Consider the following 26,919-nt stretch of genomic DNA (forward strand, 5'->3'; position numbering starts at 1 on the left):
AGTGCGATTTTGGAAAGTTGCGCCACAAAGGAATCAATGGCGTCATCAACACACTGCAACAACATGTCGTGCGATAAAGAATAATATAAATTTCTGATGTCGCCTAAAAAGACTTGTGAGGCTTTGTTATTCCCTGTGATAAAGTTTGTCAAAGCGTCTATGTTCACTATTAGAATGAGGTTATCAACAGCAAGCAAGTTAACTTTCTCTTGTAAGAACAGTGCCCCGGATTTCTGCCACATCCCTCTTCCTGTCACAATAACCCGCAGGGGGCGCCCAATTTTACATGCTTTAGCCATGAAAAAAAATTCTAAGTTTCTTGCAAATATCGAGTGCTTTGGACCGTTGTGGTACTCTTCGTTTTTGCAGTTTGTGGCCACTATTTTACGTATATACAACACTATCGCTACAAACTATGAGACAGTGTTTTGTAATCCATTTTCGCGGCATTACTGTTCGTTACTTTGGCAAATGCTCATCACACCGATGATTCAGTACCTGTTTGTGCATTAGAGAGTTACATTAGCTCAACTGTGCTAAATAAATCGGTGACATTGTTTTCCAGAAGCATGTATATATGACTCATAGGGGAAAGGATAAGTATTTAAAACAATTATTGAGCAAAGTCACTTATAACTTTCAACACTAACACGCACATTGTTAGTCTATTCATACTTGCGTTTGCGTTAAATAAGAGCATGAACAAGCATAATTTGCGTCGCACGTACTGTGGCCGAAACAAGTCATCAGTAGACGTAAGCGTCACCACTCAGTACACCATCAGCGCCAGCCCTCAGAAATCCTGGCGGCGGATGTGGAATGAATGAATGAAACCACGTTTATTCCACATTAAAATGCGTCGAAGACGCTGCGGTGGAAAGAGGAGGGGTGTTATCGCAAAAGGGGAAGGGTAAGGCTGCCTCCGTTTTATTAATGAACGTCCTGGAGGCAGCTAAGTGGGGGCGGCATGACGCTCGTGGCTGTCGCGGAGCCGATCGCCGACGGGTGGTGCTGCAGGGTCCAGAAGGAACAGCAGCAGTGTTCGCCACAGCTCGATGGCATGGTCCGGAGACGTGGTATCCGGGCAAGCCGAAGTCCGGAGAGAAGAAGTCCAGGGTCCCCGCTGTATGGTGGCCAGGGCACGAAGCCTTGGTGGGAGGTGGAAGGGGCACTAGCAACAAAGGTGGTTTAGATCAGCACGACATGTGCACACGGAACAGAACCCACTTGCGTGTGGTGGTGTGCCTTCTGCCACACCACCCCTTCTGCCACAGGCGTCACGAGTACGTGTACTCACGAGTCCGCGACCTACGTGTACGTGACTGTACGTGCACGTGTACATGTACGTGATGCGTAGGTGTGCACAAGTACCTGGCTCACAAATCTTGGCGGTGGATGAGGAACATCTTTGCTGCCGGAGGGGTCACGAGTACGTGAGTGCGTGCCGCAGGCATGCTCACGCCAGTGAGTGGTGGCGCTGCCTTATTTCTAGCAGTGGCACGTAAATAACCCAGAAAGTGGATGGTATTAGATTCGTCGGGCGGTCCTACGACTGTCAAGCAGATGTAGGAGTCGTCGGACTACCTCGCCGCTGCCACCATTTGAAGGAGTCGAAGGTCGTAGAGATGAATTCGGTGAACAGGATTTATTTACATATTAACATATTTTAAGACAAGACATACATCGGCAGTCTAGCGCGACTCCCATATGGAGCCCGCTAGATTAACATTCAGCAAACAGCATTCGAGCACACAGCTCATTACTACATTTTGAGCATAACAACGAGCACTCAGCTCCCAACGACGAGCACGACACGAGCACGCTCTAGCAGCCGGCAAACGCTGCTTATTAGCTCTCCGCTTGACGTCATAGTTCGACGTCATCGTTCTGCGTGGACGGAGCACGAGTGGTCGGGAATGTTCGTCCAATCATTGTAAACTTGCCGCCGCCCCGCAGTACGGCCCACACACACTAATGCACACGAGTTCGAGCCCACACACACAAAGGCTCCGGAGCCGACGTCAGAGGGCTTTGTAGAACTCGCGGTGCCGCATAGCTCTCGGTGTCGACGACCGAGGGCTTCATAGAACTGTGCTCCGTCCCGGGTGGCGTGGCGGAGTACCACATTCCTGAGCTGACCGCGCGCCACATGGCTGCCGGTCATCCGCAGTTCTCGGAAGGGCTCCCTGTCTGGTGGGCTTGGAAGACGTGTAGCGGGCTGAAAGCTGGCACGTTGCCACCCCGTACGGCCATTCATAACAATGGGAAGACGGCGCCGGGGGCAGCTCAACTGGTAAAGCACAGCACGCGTAATGCGAATACGTGGTATCGTTTCCCACCTGCGTCGAGTTGTTTCTTCGTCCATTTTCAATTCCATAAATAATAATTTCTTTATTTGAATAAGTACAAGTGATTTCCCCTGTGTGGTCCTTGGTGTCTTTGTTTGTTGACTTATGGTATGTATGTATGTATGTATGTATGTATGTATGTATGTATGTATGTATGTATGCATGTATAGAATCTTGAGAAAAGAAGAAAAGGTGGCCTAGCATAAATTAGTGCAAGCATTTGTATATACATTTTCGCACTGACAAGTGTGTCAATCAGTTCTATTGAGATTGCCAGGCTTGCAGCAAGGAAGAGCTCATAGCAGCTTCGCCACTTCAGTCAGAAAACAGCCCCCGATGAAAAAAGCGGTGACGACAATGCAGAGCAGTGGAAATATGAATGCTCAAAAATTAGAAAGCAGCTTGCAACGCCTTTCTTTTTAAAGACAAGTTTAGCCACTGCCTCGCATTCTGCAGTTCACTTGATAAGCCACCAATGGACCATGCGCCGGAAGACGGCGACAACGACCAACGAGGCGCGGAAATGCGCATGGCACCCTGAGGGCGGGCCTCCAATTTCCGGAATGAGATCTGCTTTTTTAAAATTTTGCCATATTGGTGTTCATTATCAAAATGTTACATGCTTGAGTAAATAAGTACCTAAAAAGGAGAAAGGAGGACTGTCTAGGTTAAGCACCATAATTAGGCATAGTTGCTAAATTACGACTTTGGCCTTGTTCTCCATTTGATGCCCCGCGAACACATCCTATGACACCCACAAAATTAGGAGTATGCCACCGAATAATAAGCTGCCATGCCTTAGCAAGCGTGGCAGCCATAGAACGCGGAGCTGCAAATGTTGTTTCTACCAGATGTGGCCTGTTCGGTGCACACATAAGAGACTCAGCGGGTTGCAAATAAGATAGAGGGAGACCTGCCATGAATGTCCGAGACACTTGGTTAGAGGTGCAAATTGGTACTGAAAGTTAATACGGATATTTTCAGTGCTTCTGTTTCTGATTTATTGAACCATGCCTCAAGCGCCAATTCCTATCTGGATATCCTAACATTGACCAAAGTCATGCCAGTACACAAAAGCCGCGACCACAATATTCCCGGTAGCTACTCGCCGACATTCATATTAAGCACTATTAACAATAATAAAAATAATTAATTGCGCAACAGGTGAAGGACTTCCTCACCAAAAAATAACATGATATGCCTTGAGCCGCATGGTGTTCTCCCAAGAACGCCCACATTTACTGCTCTGCTTTCTCTTTCCCCAACCATCCACTCTGCCCTTAACTAGCAAATGATTGTCGTCGGAATTTTCATCGATATAAAGAAGGCATCCCATACCATTTGTCACTCAGCACTGTTAGAATAACTCAAGTGATGCGGTTTTGTTGCTAACTCTCATGACTTCGTTTCTAGTCATCTTAAATCACGAAAGCAACAAGTAAAAATTGATGGGTTTCTATCCGCATCCCGAAACCATACCTGTGGTATGCCGCAAGGGTCCATAGTGGAGTCCATTTTGTTCCTCTTGTATGTTAACGATTCCCCGCGAGTATTGCAGTCATCAAATGTTTTAATGTATGCAGACGATACTGCGATACTATTTAAAAGAAATACACTTGAATCTTTACAACACACTGTGCTCACCGAAGTACTAGCGGTTTCGTGACAATAAACTATTAAGTGCTGACAAGACTAAATATATCATTTTCCATTCACGAATGTAAGACCTTACTTACCTTTGAATTAATACATTACTACACAACTGAACAATTGAACCTGTTGACACAATCAAATATCTGGGAATTATATTTGATAACAAATTTTATTGGACAGACCAGATCAACGCCATTTGCAAATGCTTGTCCTTCAGCGGTTACACTCTCACTCGTGCACGACAATACTTCATATTGACTTTGCCACGATATATATATTTTATCCTATTTCACTCCACATTAGTTATTGTTGTGAATCGTGGGGCCAAACATATGCATCTTACCTAACACCTTTACTCCATTTACTAAAACTGGCTATGTCTTTCATTACTTTTTCCCCTGCGCACCGTTCCAGTAGTACTCCCTTCGAGGGACTGTGTATGCTGTAGTTTATTACTATGCGGAACTACAAGGTATCTTGCCTAGTAAACAAGATAATAAATGCTAGTACACATCTGCATGGTAACGTCTTCATTGTCCCATCGCTAAACACACGACACACAAGGAACGCAATCTTAACCTCCTGTATGCTTTAATGTGTAGGCGAAAGCCTAATCGAATTTTTGATGCTGAGTTTTGGAATGGCTTATCTCTTGAAATAAAGCTCGCAACAAATTTTGACATAACTTGTAAGCGCTACTTTCTCTCTAACCAAGCATTGTCTTGACCTTTCCCTGATGTACCTTTCATTTTGTGTACTATTCTTAATTGATTTTTTTCCGTTTTTCTTGTTCGTTGGTTTAGTTTTTGATGCAGATTATTGTGTGGTTATTCACGCTGTAAAAACAGCTGGTTGCTAATTAGTACTTATGTACACAATTATGTGTATGTACAGTTTGTACAAGGCTGCTAAACATTTTTGTAATCGACCATTCAATAGACATTTAGGCTATCGGTACAAATATTTCTGTATTACTTTTTCCTAATCATATATAAGGTTCCCTTTTGACTGAGTTGATTGATTGATTCTCAAGGTTAAATTGTAACGGATGTTTTTGGAACGGTAGCTATTGTCCCTGTTTTTCGTCGGGCCACTCTGATATTGTTGAACTTTTCCTAAAGTCAATGGGGAAAAGGCTCTCAGAAGATGGGGACTTCATACCGTTCTGTGCGTTTTTATCTATTGTGAGAATGATTTCGCACACTACAGGCTTTACTGTTCATTAAACGCTTTGTTAAACATATTTATGGGCAATTTGTTTATTTAATAAAGGAACAATATGCATTGTGCCTAATTAAGTATCGAATAGAAGCCTTGTCCGTTTATACTCATCAGTGTGACATGCCACTTCGAAATGAAATTGGTTCGTGCATACAGCTCGCTTATAAAGAAGATATAATGGTGTTTTCTAAACCTAATTTCTGCCAAAACTGTGCCTAAACGTATTTTCAGTAAAAGTGTTGCATGCAGATTACTTTGAGAAAAGGATGCAGTGTTCGCCGACGTCACACTGTGAGATACTGACTGAATAGCGGCCTGAAAAGCGAATGGAGAAACTCGGAATAAGAAGCCGGTAGGCGTGCAACAGAATATATTTCAGAGGATTCCTAAACACTGTGGCGTTCCAGGCAGCACAAAAGCAGACAGTTTAGAACGCGGTGCGCATACTGAAAATAGCACTCATGTGACACATCTGTGTCACAGCGATGTACGCAATAGTTTACAGCTTTCAGTTTCATTATCATTATCATGTAGCCATAACTGCTTTTAAAACGGTGGTCAAAAATGCATTTAATTTAGGATTGGCCCGAAAATACAGTTCACTATTACAGCAACACTTAATCGTTCTTTCAGCGCAATCTTGTTTTACAGTTCAACTCCGCTTAAAACAAACGCAGTTTTTTTTTAAGTGATGGGCATCAATGTGGTAGCAGAGGGGTACCCAAAATGAAGGGGGGAGGTAGGGGAGTGCACATGTCACTTCGTTCTTTTTTCTTCTAAGATTAGCATAGCGTCCGGAAGCACTATGAGAAGCCAATACGGCGGTACTGCAATACGTCACTGCCTGCTTCGTATGCTATGCAGTCAAGCTGCCGTCGCTGCGGCAGCTCGCAGAACAGCAATTTTTACCTGAAAGCGTACGCGGGGAGCGATACGTGCTTCAGACTGTATGTAGGCTCAGGAGCACCTTATCATGATTTATGGGGTTCGGATGCTTGTTTTCGGCTTGTTCTTTATTGACACGTATGATGTTCTGTATGTTGTACGCATGATTTCAAAGAATGGAATGTGTTCACTGTTCGCTTCCTTGAGCTGTGTGCTTGCGGCCTCGTCCTTACGGGGGTATGAGCCATTGCATTTCTGGGTATGAGCCACTGATGCCTACAATTTTCTGGGCACTCCACGCAACCAAGATATCCCGGTATGCTAGCCATAGATAGCTTTGCTGTAAAATGCGCTGCAATGATATATCGCTTCAGGTGCGGACAACAGCGAAAGCACACCATCCAGCCACTTACTATTTTGATGGCAGAAAGCGCAAGTTTGTTTCTCGACAGTTTCTCGACAGTTTGTTTCTCGACATCGCATAGCGTGCACATTTGTCGCACACATCTACGGAATGATAAAATGCAGAAGAGTACCTTGAAAAGCCACGGAAAAGAGGAAATGAGCGGAGACCGAGAGCGTGATGCAAGATTGGGCGCCTGTTATCGCGCCACATTTAGTTGACCGCGTCTAATGCATTGCAAGATAGGAGAGTCAGTGCTTTTACACCGTGGTTGTGACGTATCACGCCCCCATTTGAATTTTACTCTGCCTTAGTGCTTTCTGACCTGTATGCAGCTCTCATATTTATATCGTATTTCCTTTTAGTGTCTGCTACAGCCAGTATAATTTTTACGTACCATCTCCGTCTTTTCTTCCCTTCCTCCTTTTAGTTTCCTATATTTTATAAGAACTATTTGCCTAAGAGAGAAGTAGTAGTGGGCATCACCCATTATGCCAAACTCTCCTGCACGCAATTTCTAAAATAAATCTCTCCCCTCGCGAAATTATTTTTCCTATGCCATATTGTATGCAACTGCTTTTCTAAGATGAAACAAATTGACCGACACAAAGTTCAAAGGTGCAATTTCTACACACCTCAGCAGTACGGCAGAAGAGGATCACCGCTTTCGCATTCACTGGCATTTAAGTGCGCTCAAGATAAGTTGAACTTACGCGCCCTAATAAGTGTGATTAACCATACGGCGTGGAGAGGGGGCAAGAGATATAAACAGCGATGTCTGTGCTTTTTTTAGCGTTCAGTCCCAGGGCTGGAAGCGAAATTTTACGTCATTGGCCCCTACATCATTGGACTTCACTTGTAAGCCTTTGTAAAAATTTTAGTGAGTGTTTAGCCACCAGATAACTAGCGAGGAAAGTCATGCAGACTAAAATGCCAGACATTTAGTCTGCCGATGACACTGCGATATAATGTCACCCAACTATCACAACTAAAACAGTTTGGCAAAATACAGATTGGCAAAAAACGTCTGCCTTTAGCGATGGCTGGTCCTCGGAGAGGCCGCGCGTAACCACGAACATCATCTTTCTCGCCTTAAGGGTCCCGTGTCAACACGTGCAAACTTATTTCGCGTCATTGCTCCCCTCTCAAAAGCGACCGGCCTGGTCGCTTCAAGGGCAGCGGGCGCGCACTATGGGCAAGAGTGCCAACATGAAAAGACAAAAGAAAACAGAGGAATGTACACAACGCTGACGCGGTTTGTGAGGGTTGCTTAGCCCTGGCGTGCGTAGTACGGCTTCATCCGTACTACGTGGACGACTTCAGCATGGCGACGGCGTCGGTTCAAACCAGGATCAGAGCTTTGAGGCACCACCTCGTAGTTCACATCACTGAGGCGGCGTAGAGCTTCGTAGGGGCCGCAGTAGTGGCGCAACAATTTCTCTGAGAGCCCATGGTGTCGGATAGGTGTGCACACCCAGACGCGGTCGCCTGGTAAATACGGGACATTCCATCGGGTCCGGTTGCAACGGTAGGCATCGGTATTCTGCTGGGTGCGGATGCGATTCCGAGCAAGCTGGCGAGCTTCCTCGGCTTTCTCGACGAAATCTTCAGTGGTGTCATTCCTTGTGGTTCCGTGGTCTACTGGGAGCATGGCGTCTAAGGGGGTTGTAACGCGACGTCCGTAAACAAGCTCGAATGGTGTAAACTCGGTGGTCTCCTGCACAGCGGTATTGTAAGCAAATGTGACGTATGGCAAAATTTCATCCCATGTTTTGTGTTCCACATCAATGTACATGGAGAGCATGTCGGCTAATGTTCTGTTTTTTGGGGATGTTGGGCTGTGGTCTTTCGGTGGCCGGTGTGCGTCAGTGTGACGACTTGTTGCAATAACTCCGCTGCAAATGCTGCACCGTGGTCAGTAATGAGTACAGCGGGTGCACCGTGGCGAAGCACGATGTTCTGCACGAGGAAGCTGGCGACTTCAGCAGCAGTTCCCCGCGGCACAGCTTTCGTCTCGGCATAGCGAGTTAAATAGTCAGTTGCCACGATTATCCACTTATTTCGCAAGGAGGACGTGGGGAACGGCGCAAGAAGGTCCATTCCCACTTGCTGTAACGGCGCCGGAGGCGGATCCAAAGGCTGAAGGAGGCCGGCAGGCTTGACGGGTGGAACTTTACGCCTCTGACAGTCACGGCATGTTCGCACATAGCGCTGAACCGACGAGCATAGGTGTGGCCAATAGTATTTTTGCCGTATGCGCGCTGATGTCCTCGCGAAGCCTAAGTGGCCGGAACAAGAATCGTCATGACACGCCTGTAAAACTTCCTCGCGCAGTGCCGTCGGAACGACGAGAAGGAACGTTTCCTGGCTGTTCTCGAAATTTTTCTTGTACAGGACATCGTTTCGCAGGCAGTACGACGTCAATCCTCGGGAAAGTTGGCGTGGGACAACAACGGTCAGCTCCCTCGAGATATGGGATGACTGGAAGCAGCTCAGAGTCTGCACGTTGATAGTAAGCCATGCGCAGCACGTCGACGACACCAAGAAATGGCAAATCTAGCTCCAAGTCGGAGGATGTCAAGGAAATAGGCGAACTTCACAATCAGTCAGCGTCGCTATGCTTATGGCCGGATCTGTAGACAACAGTTACGTCGTATTCCTGGAGGCGGAGGCTTCAACGAGCGAGGCGACCTGACCGGTCTCGCAGATTGGCAAGCCAGCAGAGCGAGTGGTGATCACTGATCGCTCGAAATGGCCTGCCGTATAAGTAGGGTCGGAATTTGCTGATGGTCCACACGACTGCTAGGCACTCTTTTTCGGTCGTTGAATAATTAGCTTCTGCTTTTGTCAGACTATGACTCGCGTACGCAAATACACGTTCTGCGCCATCTTGCCATTGAACCACAATGGTCCCGAGTCCTACGTTGCTGGCGTCGGTGTGTATTTCAATTGCCGCGGTGTCATCAAAATGCGCCAGCACTGGAGCGGATTGAAGGCGTTTACGCAATTCGGTGAAGGCCTGCTCTTGGTCTTCCATCCACGCAAAGGGCACATCTTGTCGCGTCAGTTTCGTGAGCGGTTCAGCAATCCTTGAGAAGCCTTCAACGGAACAACGGTAGTAAGCGCAGAGGCCCAGGAACCGCTGAACAGCATTTTTGTCTTTAGGACGAGGAAACCCGGCAACGGCAACGAGTTTTTCCGGGTCTGGTCGTACTCCTTGGGAACTTACCACGTGGCCTAGAAACTTGAGTTCTTGGAAGCCAAAGTAAGATTTTTCAGGTTTGATGGTGAGGTTGGCCTTTCGTATTGCCGTGAGGACACTCCGTATCCGGGCGAGATGTTCATCGAACGTGCGGGAAAACACAACAACGTCGTCTAGATACACTAGACACGACTGCCACTTTAGTCCAACGAGTACAGTGTCCATCATTCGTCGGAACGTAGCAGGAGCGGAATAGAGACCAGCACAGAGGCAGCACTTTAAATTCATACAGCCCATCGGGAGTCACGAAGGCGGTTTTTTCACGGTCATGCTCGTCCACTTCGATTTGCCAGTAGCCTGACTTTAGGTCTAACGAAGTAAACAGCTGAGCATGACGCAGACGGTCCAAAGCGTCCTCGATCCATGGCAGGGGTCAAACGTCGCGTTTGGTGACTCCGTTAAGCCGTCTGTAGTCAACACAGAAGCGGAGTGTGTTGTCATTCTTTTTTACTAGTACGACAGGCGATGCTCACGGACTTGTCGACGGCTGGATGACGTCATCATTTAGCATTTCTTGAACTTGATGCTTAATTGCCTCCCGCTCCCTAGGTGACACGCGATACGAATGCTGACGAACAGGCCGCGCCGACTCCTCTGTAACGATCCGGTGTTGCGTAACGGAAGTGCGCTGGACTTTGGATTCCGTGGAAAAACAGCCGGAGAATTCTGTTAGTTGGCCCAGCAGCTGATCCTTTTGTACATTTGCTAAGTCAGCATTAATGTGGACGCGGATATTCAGGCTGGCGTGAGTTGTTGCATTCGGTGAAGTCACTTGTAAAGGGCCGATATCGGAGAAGTCAGCAATGTCGTTCAGGAATGCCACATCTGTACCTTGAGGGACGTGCTGATACTCATGGCTGAAATTTGTCAACAAAACTTGCGAGTACTTATGCTGTATTGGAACAAAGCCCCGGGCGATGCAGATGCGTCTTTCGAGCAGCAGCGCGATATTTGCCTCGGCAGTACCCTCATAGCCGTCGAATGCATGGAAGGTGACGAGGGTCACTGCGCTGCTCCTTGGCGGCACCGTGATGTTCTCGTCAACAATCTTCAAGGCTTTGACATACGTGTCGTCAGTGCTGCTCCCTGCTAAGGCCTGCGTCGTCGAAAATGTTACCCGTGACTTTTGTAAGTTAATCACAGCTCCATTAGCCCGCAGAAAGTCCATTCCCAGAATCAGGTCCCTCGAACAGCTTGGGAGGATAACGAAATCTCCGAGCTACGTGAACCCACGAATGCTCACTCGCGCTGTGCATCTTCCTACCGTGGTTAGCAGATGGCGCCCTGCAGTTCGAATCTGTGACCCAGTCCACTCGGTAGAAACTTTCTTTAGCTTGCAGGCAAGGTCCATGCTCATAACTAAGGTGTCCGCTCCAGTGTCGATTAACGCCGTGTTTTCTTCGTCGTCTATGGTGACGGTAATGTTCGACGTTACTACCTCTCGTAAGGTGTTCGACTCTGTCTGTACGTCGGCGTCATTCTGTGTTCGTCGTTGTCATCGTAGTGGAGGATATTGCGTACGGTCGTCGTCAGCGGCCTCACCTCCGGAGGTCGCTAAACTCAGTTCTCCCGACCCGCCAGTCTAGGCGAGCCGCATCTCAGAGCGCCACGAGTAAAGGCTTGGCTTGGTGATTGTGACCTGTAACGAGCAGGAGACGACGAACGGGTCTCCGGCCATCGCTGATCAGCATTTCAACGATTTGCGACGAAACTCACTATTTCCGGCGGCCGCTCACCAGGTCGTGGATGAGAAGCATTCGGCGAGAATCCACGGAGCCCCACATGACGATAAGGACACATTCTGTAGATGTGTCCGGCTTCGTCACAACGAAAACAAAGGGGCTTGTAGTTTGTGGTGCGCCAGACGTCGCTCTTCCTAGTCCTTGCTTCGGCGATGTGCGGTGGGCATCGAGGCGGCCTGAAGCTTACGTCCATTTGTTGAGTGGGGTGTACCATGCTGCACGCACTTGAGGTTGGCGGACGGCGTACTGCTTCAGCGTAACTCATTTCGGCGTGCGTACCCTGCTGTGGTGCCTCGTACTGTCCAGGAACTGTCGGACCTCGGCGCGCACCATTTCCGCAATGGAAAGTTGTCCCACAGGGGCAGTGGTCGTCTGCATCTTCTGCAGTTCCTCCTGTACGACAGCCCTGATAAGTTCTCGCAAGGCGCCAACGTCGTTACCGAGGGTAACGGGAGATAGCTCCCTTGAAATCACGGCGTCGCGGTTGTTTTGCCTGGCCCGCTGTTGAAGGGCCTTTTCCATAGTAGTGGCTTCGTCGTGGAACTCTTCAAGTGTCGTCGGCGGATTTTTAATGAGGCCAGCAAAGATTTCCTCTTTGACGCCGCGCATGAGATGGCGCACCTTCTTTGTTTCAGTCATAGAAGGGTCCGCACGTCTGAAAAGCCGATTCATGTCTTCTACGTACGCGGTCACTCGCTCATTCGGGCCTTGAATTCTTGCCTCTAACGCTAACTCTGCCCTCTCCTTCCTGTTCGCCCTGGCGAAGGCATTGAGGAATTGCGCATGAAATTCTTCCCATGACGTCAGTGTCACCTCGTGGTTCTCAAACCATGTTTTCGTGGAATCCTCAAGAGCAAAGTACCCGTAGTGTAGCTTACGCTCGGGGTTCCAGTCGTTGAGGTTGGCAACCCGGTCAAAATGGTCAAGCCGGTCGTCGGCGCCCTGTGAATCACTTCCGTGGATAGGTTCGGCGTCCGGATGCGATTGACGACAATGTGCGATGCTGCAGGAGTGGCAGGAGGTGATTGGTTCGTCATTCTAGTTCGTTCGGGTCGCAGACCGTGCTGTGGCTGGAGTCCTTGGAGATGTCGGCTGGCACGTACGTGTACAGGGGTAAGCTCGGCTGAATTACTCGCCGGGCTTAGGTCTGGGGTATGCTCCGGAGATCTTAACATCGACCATACCCCGCACCTCCACCAGAAACGTCACCACAACTAAAACAACACAACTAAAACAGTTTGGCAAAACACAGATTGGCAAGAAACGTCTGCCTTTAGCGATGGCTGGCGCTCGGAGAGCCCGCGCGCAACCACAAACTTCATCGTTCTCGCCTTAAGGGTCCCGTGTCAACAGGTGCAAACTTATTTCGCGTCAGTATGTGAAGTATACCTTGACATATAAGTACATATCACCTTGTGTTCATGTCTGCTCTTATGCCTTTCGCGAGCGTTTTTCTGTTTAATAGTATCACACACCAATTAGTCCAGACTACTGTTCTGGACATGTATCCAGCGTATAACGCAATGTTATGCATACTTGTACTTGACCTATGACATCTTGTTATTCAAGAAGGTAGCCGCCACAACGCCTTGCGAGAAAATGGCATGCAACTGAGATTTTGTAGCTCAGTGAAATGTTTTTTTTGTAAGATTGTAATTGGATTTATGTGAAGAAATAGAAAACAAGCAGAAATTGTTGGCCTTATTGCCGTACATTTAATTTGTCCAGCGAAGACGGAAATTCACATTAGGAATCAGATTTATCCAATCATTCCAGCGACGGCACCAACAGCTTTGTTTATCACAACTGCCTTAGCAACATTCCCGACTATCCTCCGGATCAGCTTGAAAAAGTACTCTGAGGTTTTCTCATCCAGTTCGTAGTCGGTGCCATGGAAGGCCCCTAGTTGACTCGCGAGTTCAGCCAGGAGTGCACGCCTTTCCATCGGGGTATCTTTTCCTTGCAAAATCTGTCCCAGCGTTTCCAAGGCACGTCCCTCTTGCTTGAGTGCATTCGCCTCTGTGTCTGCAAAAACGGAAAGTAGGTGTGAATTGTCGCTCTGAATGATGCCATGGGAACGTTCCCCAGTTAAATGATACTCAAAATGTTGACAATACTTGTAAAATTATTAACCACAAGCTGCCATTATGTCGAAATTCTGGTCGTTTTGATAAGTTCACACATGCAATGCAAATACATATCTGTAAACAGTGCATGAAAGATCCTGTGCAGAAATTGTTTGAGAGAGCAAGTGTAAGGGAAAAATACTTCTGCCATGGTGTGGACGAAGATTTATTAGGTTTCGACTGGTTTAGACGTACGCATCTGTAAAATTATTATTATGGTTAAACAATGAGAATGTGAGAAAAAGTTGCTTGCTTCATAGACTCCGTGTTCCAATGAGAATAGAAGAGGAACCTCTTATATTCATACCTACGTACGACAAGACGTAGGCACGTTGTACACGGACGTTGTACACGGACATGGCCAATTTTCGGTTTAGGGCAGAAAGAGAGGAAGACGACGAATAACGTTGATAATGTTGGTGTCGCAAAGTTACATTCCGGCCTGTTTCCTCACATGTACATAAATATAACTTCACGCGACGATGTTTATATATTAGTTGCTAAGTGCTAACTTCCTATAATACGTTGTTCGAAAATGGTTCTATCCCTAAAAGAATACGTAAATTTTTATTCTTCAGTAGTCAAAACTTCGCTTATACATTAAAGGAAATGCTTGGCCTAAAGACACAAGGAAACAATATGTTACTGAAAAGGGGCCGTGCGACTAGTGCAGACGCCCATTTTTTTTTTCGGGTGCCTCAGTTGCGCCCTTGCGCCAAACAATATGTCAGGTTTGCCCTACGTACTGTTAATTTCGAAAAGCACGATAAGGAATGTAGCTTTCAAACTGTGTACTTATTCTGTGCTAGGACGACCTTGGATTTCTGGGGCCTAACGTCTCAAAGTGAAAAACTTGGTTATCGGTACAATTGTAATATGGGCCTGATGTCTATAGTTTTCACGGGGACTTGTTCGTTTTTTTTCTGAAAGAAACTATCACAGCGAGAAACGAGCCCCCGAAAATAATGGGGCCGTCGCAGTCGCACATCGAGCCTACCACCAGGTGGCTCGCAGCTATACGCAAAGCGTGCGCCACCGCGGCCGGCGAAACGAAATGTTGCGCAATTGATGAGGGTTGTGCGTGTTTGGGAACCTGTGTTTGTAAGAGGGGCATACTGGTGAAATGAAGACGATCATCACGAGCACTGTTCCAAACTAATTATACATGTGTACATTTAGGGATGTTTAAACAATACCTTTTTTTTAATGCCAACCATCGAATAAGTAAGAAACGCAACCTAGCACGCTTAATTTGCCATCTGTGCAACAAATGCTACGCTGTATTGAAGGTTCGCTGAATTGAATGGGGCGCTTGGAACATGTGTGCTTACCTTTCTCGTTGTGTTCATTTGCGGGGTATGCAATGCAAGTACCGGTGAAGGCCATTGCCAGGACAAAGAACAGCGCCGCTGACTTCATTTTGGTGATCCTGCCATGGAAATAAGAATAGAAGACATGTTTTGTGACAGCAAGAAGGGCTCAAGTTGTAATTACGGTTGCCAACATACAGCGATCATTACGGTAGAAGGAAGGAAGGAAATCAACTTTATTCGAGGTCCTGCAGGCCACGAGAGCTTTGCGCTCTCATGGAGTGGGCGTCTCCCACGACGGAAATAGTAACCGCTGTGATGTAGCTTCGGCATACTGTTTGAAAGTCGCGCCGGTGTAGAATAATAAATAGATCGTTTTTAGATCAACGAACGTGTTCGAAGCTCGAAATAATTAGGTTTTCATGCGCTTTTGTTGGTTGGCTTTCGTCTCCCAAATTATTCGGAATTTCTTTACAGCAATCAGGTACGATCGTGAAACAAAACACTGTGCATGTTGCCTTTGCGAAGCCGTGAACAAAATATGGAATTAGTGCTACAGTTATTTCTGACTGCGGTGCATTTAGTAGCCGCCTTGTAAGTAAAAAGAACTTTCCATGTGTCAAAATTGTCCACACATAAACCTTTGCTTTTTTGTATTGCCCCAAAGTGCCCTAATCCACAGACAAAAAGCTAACAAAAGCATCCCAGTTTACCTCAAATCAATGAAAAACCCAATCAAAGTCACATGTACATATTAAAAACAACTCAATTCATCACCTTACCTGATAGGCAAGACACAGAGGTGTGCGAAGTACGTACTTTGTTGACGCCGAGAAGTTTTTGCTACTGAAACTGTGCTTGCGGGGACGATATTTATATAACTGGTACATGCGTGTCACATGCAAACTCGACGCGTAGGGCATAGCGCTTGAAAACACAGATAAACACGCCCGTACGTTCAACTCCTTTATTATCAGTAAAATGCAGCTAGCGCAAGCCCATCAAATTACGCGCGGAACAAGGCAGAGTCCTTTGCAAATCCCGCTAACAATGTAATCACTAATTATGTAGATAAGCCTTGGCCCTGCTTCATAGCCAATTGTCCATCAGGGAAAAGCTTGCAGAATGCTACTCCTTAACGTCGAAATTTGGAGATCACTGTGCACTCAATGTCAATAGGTTTTTTTTAGAAGCCTGGTGAGTGTACTTCGTTGTGGCCGCGCACAGGTGAAAAAGGAGAGCGAGGTAGTCTAATTTGCACTCTCTTGAATGCCGCCATTGTCACAGGCCTAGACCTCATAGTAAACAGTTCCTATTCAGATGGCACTCAAGAGGAATACGTACACACAAGCTAGGGCGTGTGAAGTCAGGTGTACTTAAATTATGATTGTAGGTTAACTAGCCCTACTATGAACCAATAATGACGAAGTTGGTAAATTCAGGAATTATGAGACTGGGCCAGCCATAATTATAAAGATAGAGTGATTATAACAAAAGTCAGAAAGGTAGTGAAGCAGTGGACATGTGCTTAAGTATATACATATACGCTAATGTAACACACGCCGTACCAGCAGAAAGTAAATAACTGCTGATGACTATGTCTGTTCGATTTTTTGCAAACCTTTATTTCTCTTTAGAATTCTGCTGCACCTGCTATAATGGTTTACCCTATCACCACCTGTCTATAGTTCCAAATAGTTCCACAAACCATGAATGACGTTCGAGGCACGGAATAAAGAAGTGCATGGGCATAAACAGTGTAAGACACTAATTTATCGAAAACGGGTCATCTGGAATATGAAGCACAGCGAGACTTTACAGAAAAGCAAATTGGTAACAACAATCAGCTGCTGATAATTTGAAACAATGAAGTGCGGAAATCAATGTAAAGAATGACGATTCATGTTCAAGTTACAAACTATATTATTAAAGTACAATATTTGCGCGGATAACCTTGAACTACGTTCGGCATCGTGTATCAATAACGGTCAGTCGTCTCAGCTTCCATTGGCGATCACTTGAGAATTTCGTTCTACAAAGCTGAATATATATATTGCGAAAACAGCCCGCATTATTGAAGATAATATGAGCCGTGGAATACCGGCTTTACTTCCAGGTTTAAAACTGAATAATGCGTTCGTTCTGGGACATTAAGGCTTACTACAATATTATATCCTAGATTGCTGGGAAGCAGGTCCTAACAAAACGAAAATGGGAACCTTGTGCGCACCAAAAACGATGATTTTGTACTAAGGCACAGACTTTGGGGGCAATTCAGTAGGGGGACAAAAATAAAACGGAAAAAAATCTAAATATACCGTCCACGACAGGCATCACATCACAGGAATGTGCGTTGAGCGACAATTGGGTTTGCAGTTTTGTTTGTATCCAAAGGCGGATATACAAACAGCAACCGAGCTTGACGACAGATGACTATCTTGGCAGTATGTCTCGTATTTCGTAGAAGCTGACGTCCGAACCGTTTGCTCTTATTAGGCCTGAAATGGCGCTGCTAAACGGGGAGTGTTAAGATAGTTGACGGTGGGGGAATCTACGGCGATTATTAGCGCAATACAGGCGGAGAATTGATAAGAAGGTAAGTAGCATACAGTACGAAAAACAAGTGTTTCTCTAGAGCGATAATATAAAATGCCATTGAATGGCTTGCTAGCACGTACCCCTTTTATCGCGGGCCTGGAACAAACGCAGCAATTGCGCCACCGCTGCAGCAGCCATGTGCTGACTCGACCCGTAGCGGAGGCGATTTCCATATGCACGTTGTGCAGTAGTTTATACATGTATTTGTTGTACCTTCTGTCCGCTCGTTCAGAATTATCGCATTAAATCTCGGTTTCCTCCAGCCACGTTTACAGTTTTCGTAACCAGTAATTTTTACTGACGCTGTAGACTCAATGGAGTGTTCAAGTTCTATGAGTAGATTTTGCCTTTTTCAATTTATAACCCGAGTTTTCGTAGTTGTACTCGATGACGCAGAACGTTAATAATTCTTTGTCGGGGCAGAAATGCATTATGCGCCCGCAGTGTCTGCTCTGTTTCTGGTAATGTTTCTTGGATGGAGGAAGTCTTCCTTTTGAGACAACCGGCTGCAGCGGGCATTACATCAACCGTCACCTCGGCCGGGGGTCCTACGCATGAAAACCAAGAGAACCGGCCAAAGTGTTTTGGGTGGTTCTCCACAGATACACTGGACATTTACCGCCTAGTACGGCACTACCTACTTTGGATGGCTACTTCAGAAGATGTTCTGATAAGTGCCAAGCCAATAACGGGGCAGAAAAGCTGTAATAGACGTTGGGTCATGAACCATGAGTTCGCTAAGCCATCATTGCAATTTAGCTGATGAGGCGCTACACGCTTTTATTTAAATCCAGAATTACGTCGCAGACGAAGCTGATGACAGGAAATGAAAATGGTGGTAATATTTAGGTGATCAGAGTGAAAGTGTACTTCAATGCGCTGAAGTAGCGAGAGATAGAGAAAAAACATTTATTAGTCCCAAAGGAACTGAGGTCCCAGTCCGGGCCTAGAGGTAGGCTCATGCCTCCTGACCCGGCACTTTCTTGACGTGCCGCACCAGAAGTGGCCTCAACAGTTTTTCCAGCTTTCGTTGCGAGAACTGTAGCAAACCGATCTAAATATAGGACGAGTTAGTACTTTGCTAAAACGAGTCTGTAGCAGTTTTTCTGTTAGTTGACTGGCGCTTTACAGTAGTGCGCTAAACGTGCGAGTTCTTTGCATTAGGGTCACGTGGCCGAAACTGCTATAAATGATGGTGCTGCGTTATTCCAGACACTTAGCCAGGGGTACCTCGCAGCAAAGCCTACTTTATTATGTGCCGAAACCAGGATTTACTTATGAAGCACGCCGCTGTAGGGAGCTTCGGACACGTTTGGGCCAGCTGGAGTTGATTAACGTGCACCCAATTCAAGATACACAGTTTTTTCTTCCCTTCGCCCCGTTCGAAGTGCGGCCGCTGTGGCCAGGATTTTATCCCGCGCCCTGGGACAGCAGTGCAACGTCAAAGCCACTATGCAGCCACTGCGGGTGCTATGGGATGAACCTTTAAACAATGCACCTTTAAAGGTGCATTGTTTTGGTAGGCAGCGCACACTTGTTTTCATTATTATATATGCGATGATTATTATCACATTAGCTGATGTTAGGTTTCTGTAAATAGTGCGGAGAGAGAAAGGAGATAAAGAGAAAAAGAAGAGGAAGCCACCAGCCAACCCATCGCATGAAGAGCACGGGAATTAGTAGCTATGGTCTACTGCCATACACTTTACAATAATTGTAGTACATCTTTTTGAGCCTCACAGCAAGATTAAGCACGAATTCTCGGAAACGTGAAGTCATTGAATGCAGTTTCAGTAAGATGTGGTGATGAGTCACTTCCAGCTGGTTGGCATAGTTAAAAAACGCATAAACCGGTGCACACATACGATGGTCGTCCTTTCTCTCGCTTTCCTTTATTATGAGAGTTTTCGCCCTCTTGACTACGTTAAAACATGCGTTCATAGTGCGCTGCGCTGTCAGCTGACCTACGCTATTTCCATGGCCACTTTGCAACATGCTTGACGCAACCATTTTACCATCACATTGCGACTCCTCCCGCCTCTCATTAGTCGACAAACCTGAAGGTGAAGCCGAACCGTAGTCTCTAAGATGTATTCAATTCGCCCGTAAAACTTTTACAGCAAAGCTGTCTGTGGCTAGGGTGCCGGCATACTTTTCGCATCCGTCACGTTGGCAGAAAGCCCAGGCGGGCCGATCTCGGCGGCTGTGCAGGGCCAGGAGCAATAACTCATACCCCCCTAAGGCAGAGGCCTGAAGCGAACATATAGCGCAGTTCTCGTTTCCATACGAAACGCACTAATAAAAAAGGCCATCCAACCACATGATTGATGACGAGGCGCGCGTACTTCCGCGTTGATTAACGTACGTTGCCGCTAATCCCTCGCTGGTGGTCGTTGTCCGAGACACTAGCCTAGACATATCAATACCAGATACAAATCAGTGGTTCTCCCACTTTGTGGAAGAGTTGCGCGTTGGTTACTTCAATAATCTGAGTCAACCAACTAGCGCACATGGTCATCCATCAATTTAAATTTGGGCACAAACATCTTTCCAGTAAGAACGGAAAGCATCCGTGCGTATCTACGGCCACAAAGCAGTTATAGCAGTCACTTCAAAGTAAGAAGTAAAAAAAAATGTTTAGTAAACTGCATTTAAACATGTGTACGTGTCATATCTGAGGCGATACGAGGCCGCGGCAATGGTGTAGGAGTAGAGCATCCTACTCGCGTGCAAAAGGACCGTGGTTGAAATTCTGGTGCCACACAATCTTCCACCGGATTAAAAAAATATGCGCGTTGATAATGTTGTATAAACAGGCCTGGAGTGCGGCCTGACCCGGTGACCAGAACCAGTAAATCACTCCTTCACCAGAACAGGATTGGTCATCTTGGTGCAGCACATGGCCACAACATCCTATATCAATACAACAATCAAACCCCGGCCCTCAGTCCCAGTAGCTGCGAAGCAACTGACCATGGTGGTGGTAAGACCTGTGACGCAGCAGCGGGTGTTAAGAATCCCTGGATCCGGACAGGCCACCATTAGAATCTGAACCTGGCAATGTTTAACGCTAGAACGTTATCTATTGAGGCGAGTCGAGCAGCGCTATTGGAGGAAGTAGCGGACATTAAATGGGATGTAATAGGGCTCAGTGAGCTTAGCAGGGCCAATGAAGCATATACACTGCTAAAAAGTGGACACCTCCTGTGCTACCGGGGCTTAGCGGAGAAACGAGAACTGGGCGTCGGATTCCTGATTATTACGCATATAGCTGGTAACATGCAGGAAGTCTATAGGATTGACGAGATAGTGGCAGGTCTTGTTGTGAAATGTAAGATGTACAATTGAAGGCCGTAAAGGTCAACGCCCTTACATCCAGTCATGATGACCGGCAAGTCGAAAGCGTCTATAAAGACGTGGAATTGGCGATGGGTAAAGTCAAAACAAAATACACTATACTGAGGGGCGACTCCCATGCCAGGGAAGACAAGAAGCAGGCTGGAGACAAGTCAGTGGTGCAATATGGCATAGGTTCTAGGAATACCAGGGGAGAGTTATTAGTAGAGTTTGCAGAACGGAATTATTTGCGGATAATGAATACTTCCTTTCGAAAGCTGGATACCCGAAAGTGGACTTGGAGGAGTCCGAATGGCGAGTCTATAAATGAAATAGACATCGTACTTTGCACTAATCCTGGCATCATACAAGATGTGGGCGTGCTCGGTAAGGTGCGCTGCAGTGACCATAGGCTGGTAAGATCTCGAATTAGCCTAGACGTGAGGGGGAACGAAAGAAACTGGCACATAAGAAGCGGATCGATAAGTTAGCGGTGAGAGGAAATATAGGAAAATTCAGGATCGAGATGCAGAACAGGTATTCGGTTTTAACTCAGGAAGAGGACCTTATGTTCAAGCAATGAACGACAATCTTAGAGGCACCATTAATAAGTGTGCAATAGAAGTCGGTGGTAACTTCATTAGACAGGATACAGGCAAGCTATCGCAGGAGATGAAAGATCTCATTAAGAAATGCCAATGTCTGAAAACCTCTAACCCTACAGCTAAAATAGAACTCGCAGAACTTTCAAAGTTAATCAACAGGCGTAAGGTCACTGACATAAGGAAGTGCAATATGGATAGAAGTGAGTATGCTCTCAGGAACGGGGAAAGCCTAAAAGCAATGAAGAAGAAACTTGGAATAGGCAAGAATAAGATATATGCATTAAGAGGTAAAGCCGGCAATATCATTACTAATATGGACAAGATAGTTCAAGCGGCTGATGAATCCTATAGAGATTTGTACAGTACCAGTGGCACCCACAACGATAATGGAAGAGGGAATAGTCTACAGGAATTTGACATCCCACAAGTAACGCCGGAAGAATTACAGAAAGCCTTCGTAGCTATGTAAAGGGGGAAGGCAGCTGGGGAGGATCACGTAGCATCAGATTTGTTGACGGATGGCGGGCAGATTGTTTTAGAAAACCTGGCCACCCTGTAGACGCAATGCCTCATGATCTCGAGCGTACCGGCATCTTGGACGTACGCTTAGATAATCTTAATTGACAAAAAAGGGGACTCCAAATTATTTACTATGGTTATCCCAAATAGAATCAGGAACACCTTAGACTTCTTTCAACCAAAGGACCAGGCAGGATATTCTAATGGCTACTCAACAACAGGCCATATTCGCACTATCAATCAGGTGATAGAGAAATGTGCAGAATATAACCGACCCTTATATATAGCTTTCTTTGATTACGAGAAAGCATTTGATTGAGTTGAAACCTCAGCTGTCATTGAGGCATTACGGAATCAGGGTGTAGACGAGCCGTATGTAAAAATACTGAAAGACATCTATAACGGCTCCACAGCCACCGTAGTCCTCCATAAAGAAAGCAACAAAACCCCGATAAAGAAAGGAGTCAGGCAGGGAGATACGATCTCTCTAATGCTATTCACAGCGTGTTTACAGGAGGTATTCAGAGACCTGGATTGGGAAGAATTGTGGATAATATTTAATGGAGAATGCATTAGTAACTTGCGATTCGCTGATGAAATTGCCTTGCTTAGTTACTCACGGGATCAATTGCAATGTATGCTCACTGACCTGGAGAGGCAAAGCAGAAAGGTTGGTCTAAACATTAATCTGCAGAAAACTAAAGTAATGCACAACAGTCTTCGAAGAGAACAGCAGTTTACGATAGGTATCGAGGCAATGGAAGTTGTAAGGGAAGGCATCTTCTTAGGGGAGGTAGTGACCGCGGATCCGGATTATGAAACTGAAATAATCAGAAGAATAAGAATGGGCTGGGATGCGCTTGGCAGGCATTCTCAGATCATGAATAGCAGGTTGCCATTATCCATAAAGAGAAAGTGTTCAACAGCTGTGTCTTACCAGTACTCACCTGCGGGGCAGAAACCTGGAGGCTTACGAAAAGGGTTTTACTAAAATTGAGGACGAGGTAACGAGCTACAGAATGAAGAATGATGACAGTAACGTTAAGGAGGATAAGAGGAGAGAAGATTGGGTGAGGGAACAAATGCGAGGTAATGACATCTTAGTTGAAATCAAGAAGAAGAAATGGGCATGAGCCGGACATGTAATGAGGAGGGAACATAACCGATGGTCATTAAGGGTTACGGACGGGATACCAAGAGAAGGGAAGCGTAGCAGGGGGTGGCCAAAAGTTAGGTGGGCGGATGAGATTAAGAAGTTTACAGGGGCAACGTGGCCACAATTAGCACATGATCGGTGCAGTTGGAGAGGTATGAGAGAGGCCTTTGCCCTGCAGTGGGCGTAGACACGCTGATGACGATGATGATGAATTTGGGCACCTCAATTCGTATTACATCGAAAAGCGACGACAAAAAACTTAAATGGTCTTCGATTATCTGTATAGGTATCATCCAGGCTCACTCAGAAATTCTCTTAATCTGTTATTTTTCCTTAAAATAAAAGATTGCGCGATTTGTTTCTCAAGTAATGCTGAGCCGATTTTTGTTAAACCGTCTTCGAACATGAATTAACTCCTCATTTAGAGCTGCGTCTATTTTATAGAGTGTATTACCTTCGAAAATTCGTTCTGTATCACCACCGCACATCAGAGCTTCCGAATGTTTAAGGATACATGGGAAATCATTGACGCATGAGCTGAGCAGAAAATCCCGTAGAACACAGTCATGTATGGTATGCTGTTTAGTATTGTTTGGGCTGAGGAAGGTAAATCTTTATTTGCAAAACATTGCCATCTCTTAGAGGGGTAATTTTTTACTAGAAGCAAGTACGCTTAAAGGAAGGTCTACACGGTGTCTCCATCCTTAGCTTTTATTCAAAGCGAGTGCTCCCATTCTTTGGTAATGTCTCTAAATGAATCTTTATTCTGCTTAGACTACCTGACGGGAAATCTTGCTTCATAATTACCAGCACCAACGTCCTTTGAGGAATAATTGTTCGGTGTAACGGTTAAGTGAACTATTTACCAAACTTCTTGAGTTAAAACGCTTTCATCACATGTGCTTGTATTCTGCACGGACACTCGGCGATGTGTTGGACTCCAGTGTCGGGTAGACTACGGTGTCTGTTGGATGCACTAGATATAGCTCTTTGGTTAACCTCAAGTGGTACTCCTCACGTGGTACACCGTTTTTACTTTACTGAGCCTGATCGGAATATGCGTGTTTTGTACCCAATGCAGCCGACTTCGAAAATAGAGAAATGACACTCGCTACTGTCGCTTGTAAGAGCTAGGCATGCTGAACTGAGATTCTAAACCTTGCGTGCATTGTCAGTTCATTTTGCTAGCGGAATAACCAAACTACGCCCCGCATTAAGAATTTTCGCTTTGCGATATATAATGGGTCACAAGTTTTTACCTTTTACAGAACTTTGACAAATTGCCACCGGCGGACAGCATAATTATGTTCCCCCAATTCGATTCTTAGGAGCGGGACATACTTGCACGAGAAATTGAAACACATATACACCTAATTAGCAACCACTAATTATCTTTCTAAGTATTATTTTACGCTACATATAGCAATTTACGAATTATAGCCGGGGAGTTGGCGAGGCATAACCACTTAGAAATAATTTCCAGGCTGACACTAGTCTGGAGACATTCATTTCCAAAGTGTACGACAGTTACAAGGGCCTTCTAGTTATTTCAATGCGCAGGGATTCTTTGTCGAGTACCCCAGCAAAGTCTGTCTGTCAGGCGATAGTGCAGTGCCTCCTGTCTGCACAAAGATGTGAATTTTTTTTAAGTTAGGACATTTAATCGTTATAGTAGGGAAAATGTAGATGGTTGCTAGGATTATAAGCGATAAGGAACAATTAGAAAAATAAAACTGAATAGAGAGATTACCCATATGATCAGATGTAGGCATACCCATGGCGATACATATGGTTTCATAGAAAATGCACCGAAATTTATAGGTGGGAAAATTTGAAATTGGGGGTGGGCCAACTTAACATTTGGGACTGGATCAACTTAAACTTGGGGGTAGTCTAACTTTACATTTCGGGGTGGGCCGACTTCAAATTTGCGGATGGTACAACGTAAATTTTGAGGCAGTCCAACCGAAATTAGGAAGTGGGCCACGTTGAAATGTAGGGGTGGCCCAACTGAAATTTGGAGCTGAATCAACCTGAAATTTGGTGGTGGTCCAATTTGAAATGCAAATACCTTCCGCCCTTCCAACAAGGCTTCGTCCTTCAGGCAAAACTGCCGCTTTCTCCTCTCATTCCTAATCCCTGATAGAAGTCAAATATGTAAATTAATTGTTGTAATAGTAATCTATTTGGTATTTTTTTCTGTTAGCTTACCTTATTCTTGGTTTCGTTTGCACTGGTGTTTAATGTGCCTCTTGTTTTTAGCACCATCTCTTTCCGGGTTCCCGAGAGCACTTAAGAGTAAGCAAGCCCGTAAATATCGGGAAGGCGTTCCATTCTTTACATTTTATAGAATCAGTTGCTTAAAATTCATACTTTACCTTAACTACTTTAACTACTTTAACTTTAACTTGCTGGCTACTTTAACGCGAGTAAAGTGAACTTCCTTAGTTAAACATTTCAAGGGCAGTTGACATGTTTGTTTCCCTACGCACAACGAAAGTGACACCCAGAGTCGCACATCTTCGGGTAATAAACGAGAAAAAACAAACTGGGATCATTGCTTCTGATATGATGCAGATAGCTCTGTTATATCATAATAATAAATTGGCTGAATGAGTTCAAGTGTAATACAGTTATGTGTTTGACAGCCTGTTTATTCAAACGTTGGTTGCAGGGCACTAGTGGAACAACCAGAAGAATGTTAAATTGCACTGTAATGTAGTCATCTGGGGGAAAAAAAATAACCGCAGTTTCGCAATAAGGTCGAAGCAATGAATGCTATAGCGACGGCGAAGACTCGTAATTGCAGTGGCCGTATTAGTTGCCGTACACATAAACTGGCTAAATAAACGCGCGTGTTGCGGCATGTGCATACACAAAAATAGAGAGGGGAGTATTGTCAGCGTTGCCACGTTGCGTGCATTTCACGTTCCCGTAGGCGAACCAAAGCCTTTCCTCACCCGGACCTAGACAGGTGGCAAGCACGGGACTGGCGCCGCCTTCAAACAAACACTTTCCCACATTTATACAGGCTACACAAAATGTACCCAGACAACTACAGCAACACATGCCCGTGGTACGAAGGAACACCGACATTGGAACACATACCATTCCAGTGCGCGCTACGTCCGGCGGCTGCCACCTCGCCGCTGGTAGACAACGCTCTCCATAACTGGTCGTGGGAGGCGTGACTCGCGGAAGTGGAATACGGAAGCCAACTGGCGACCCTTGACCAGGCCCGGCGAGCCGCTGTAAGCAGTGGCGCCCTGGAGGAGGGGCTAACCAAACAACCTCTATTACAATAAACGTTTACTCTCTCTCTCTCATTCACACGCGCTCCCGTATTGCGGCAAGCTCACGGCGGTCGTGATCCGTGCGTCCGCTTTTCGCATTTAAACTGCAATGTTCTGCCGACGTTGTCGCTTAGCCTCTGGCTTTGGTTCCCGCAGCACCAAGTGCGGATGCCTTCAGCCTTGAGCTGCAGCGGGCGCCGCACACGCAGCAGCAGATTGTTCCTGCATCTGAACTAACGGAGTGGTCTTTGCGCGTAGGCGGGCCCGTCTTGCTTCATTGCGATTAGCGTTTGGCTGGAGCTTCTCGGCCGGCGTTCGGACAAAACGCGGGGACGCGTTTTGTCCAAGAGGGACGCGGTGCTTTGTTGTGGAAGCTACGCACAGACAGGTACTGTTCTGGCCACCGTGCCCTGGCTAATACATGTGGGAAAACAATCGCTCAGGCGGACACGGTCTGCATGG

The 26,919-nt window shown here is 46.0% G+C and overlaps 1 protein-coding gene across 1 annotated transcript; it reads right to left on the reverse strand.

The window, feature by feature from the left end:
* Positions 1 to 13,235: 13,235 nt before the first annotated feature.
* LOC135903102 (uncharacterized) lies at positions 13,236 to 15,781 on the reverse strand. Its single transcript, XM_065433483.1, has 3 exons — positions 15,733 to 15,781; positions 14,972 to 15,069; positions 13,236 to 13,539 (listed from the first exon to the last, which is right to left on the reverse strand). The coding sequence occupies exons 2-3, from the start codon at positions 15,057 to 15,059 to the stop codon at positions 13,274 to 13,276; spliced, it is 354 nt and encodes a 117-aa protein (XP_065289555.1). The 5' UTR covers positions 15,060 to 15,069; positions 15,733 to 15,781; the 3' UTR covers positions 13,236 to 13,273.
* Between the last annotated feature and the right edge of the window lie 11,138 nt (positions 15,782 to 26,919).

Source organism: Dermacentor albipictus, chromosome 1, assembly GCF_038994185.2.
Source record: "Dermacentor albipictus isolate Rhodes 1998 colony chromosome 1, USDA_Dalb.pri_finalv2, whole genome shotgun sequence".
NCBI lineage: Eukaryota > Metazoa > Arthropoda > Arachnida > Ixodida > Ixodidae > Dermacentor > Dermacentor albipictus.

Bases quoted from the DNA above. Each gene is read 5' to 3' on its own strand.
- LOC135903102 (XM_065433483.1), bottom strand. From the start codon at position 15,059: ATGAAGTCAGCGGCGCTGTTCTTTGTCCTGGCAATGGCCTTCACCGGT. The intron at 13,540-14,971 runs GTAAGCACACAT...CCGTTTTTGCAG, and splicing joins AAATGAACACAACGAGAAAG to ACACAGAGGCGAATGCACTC.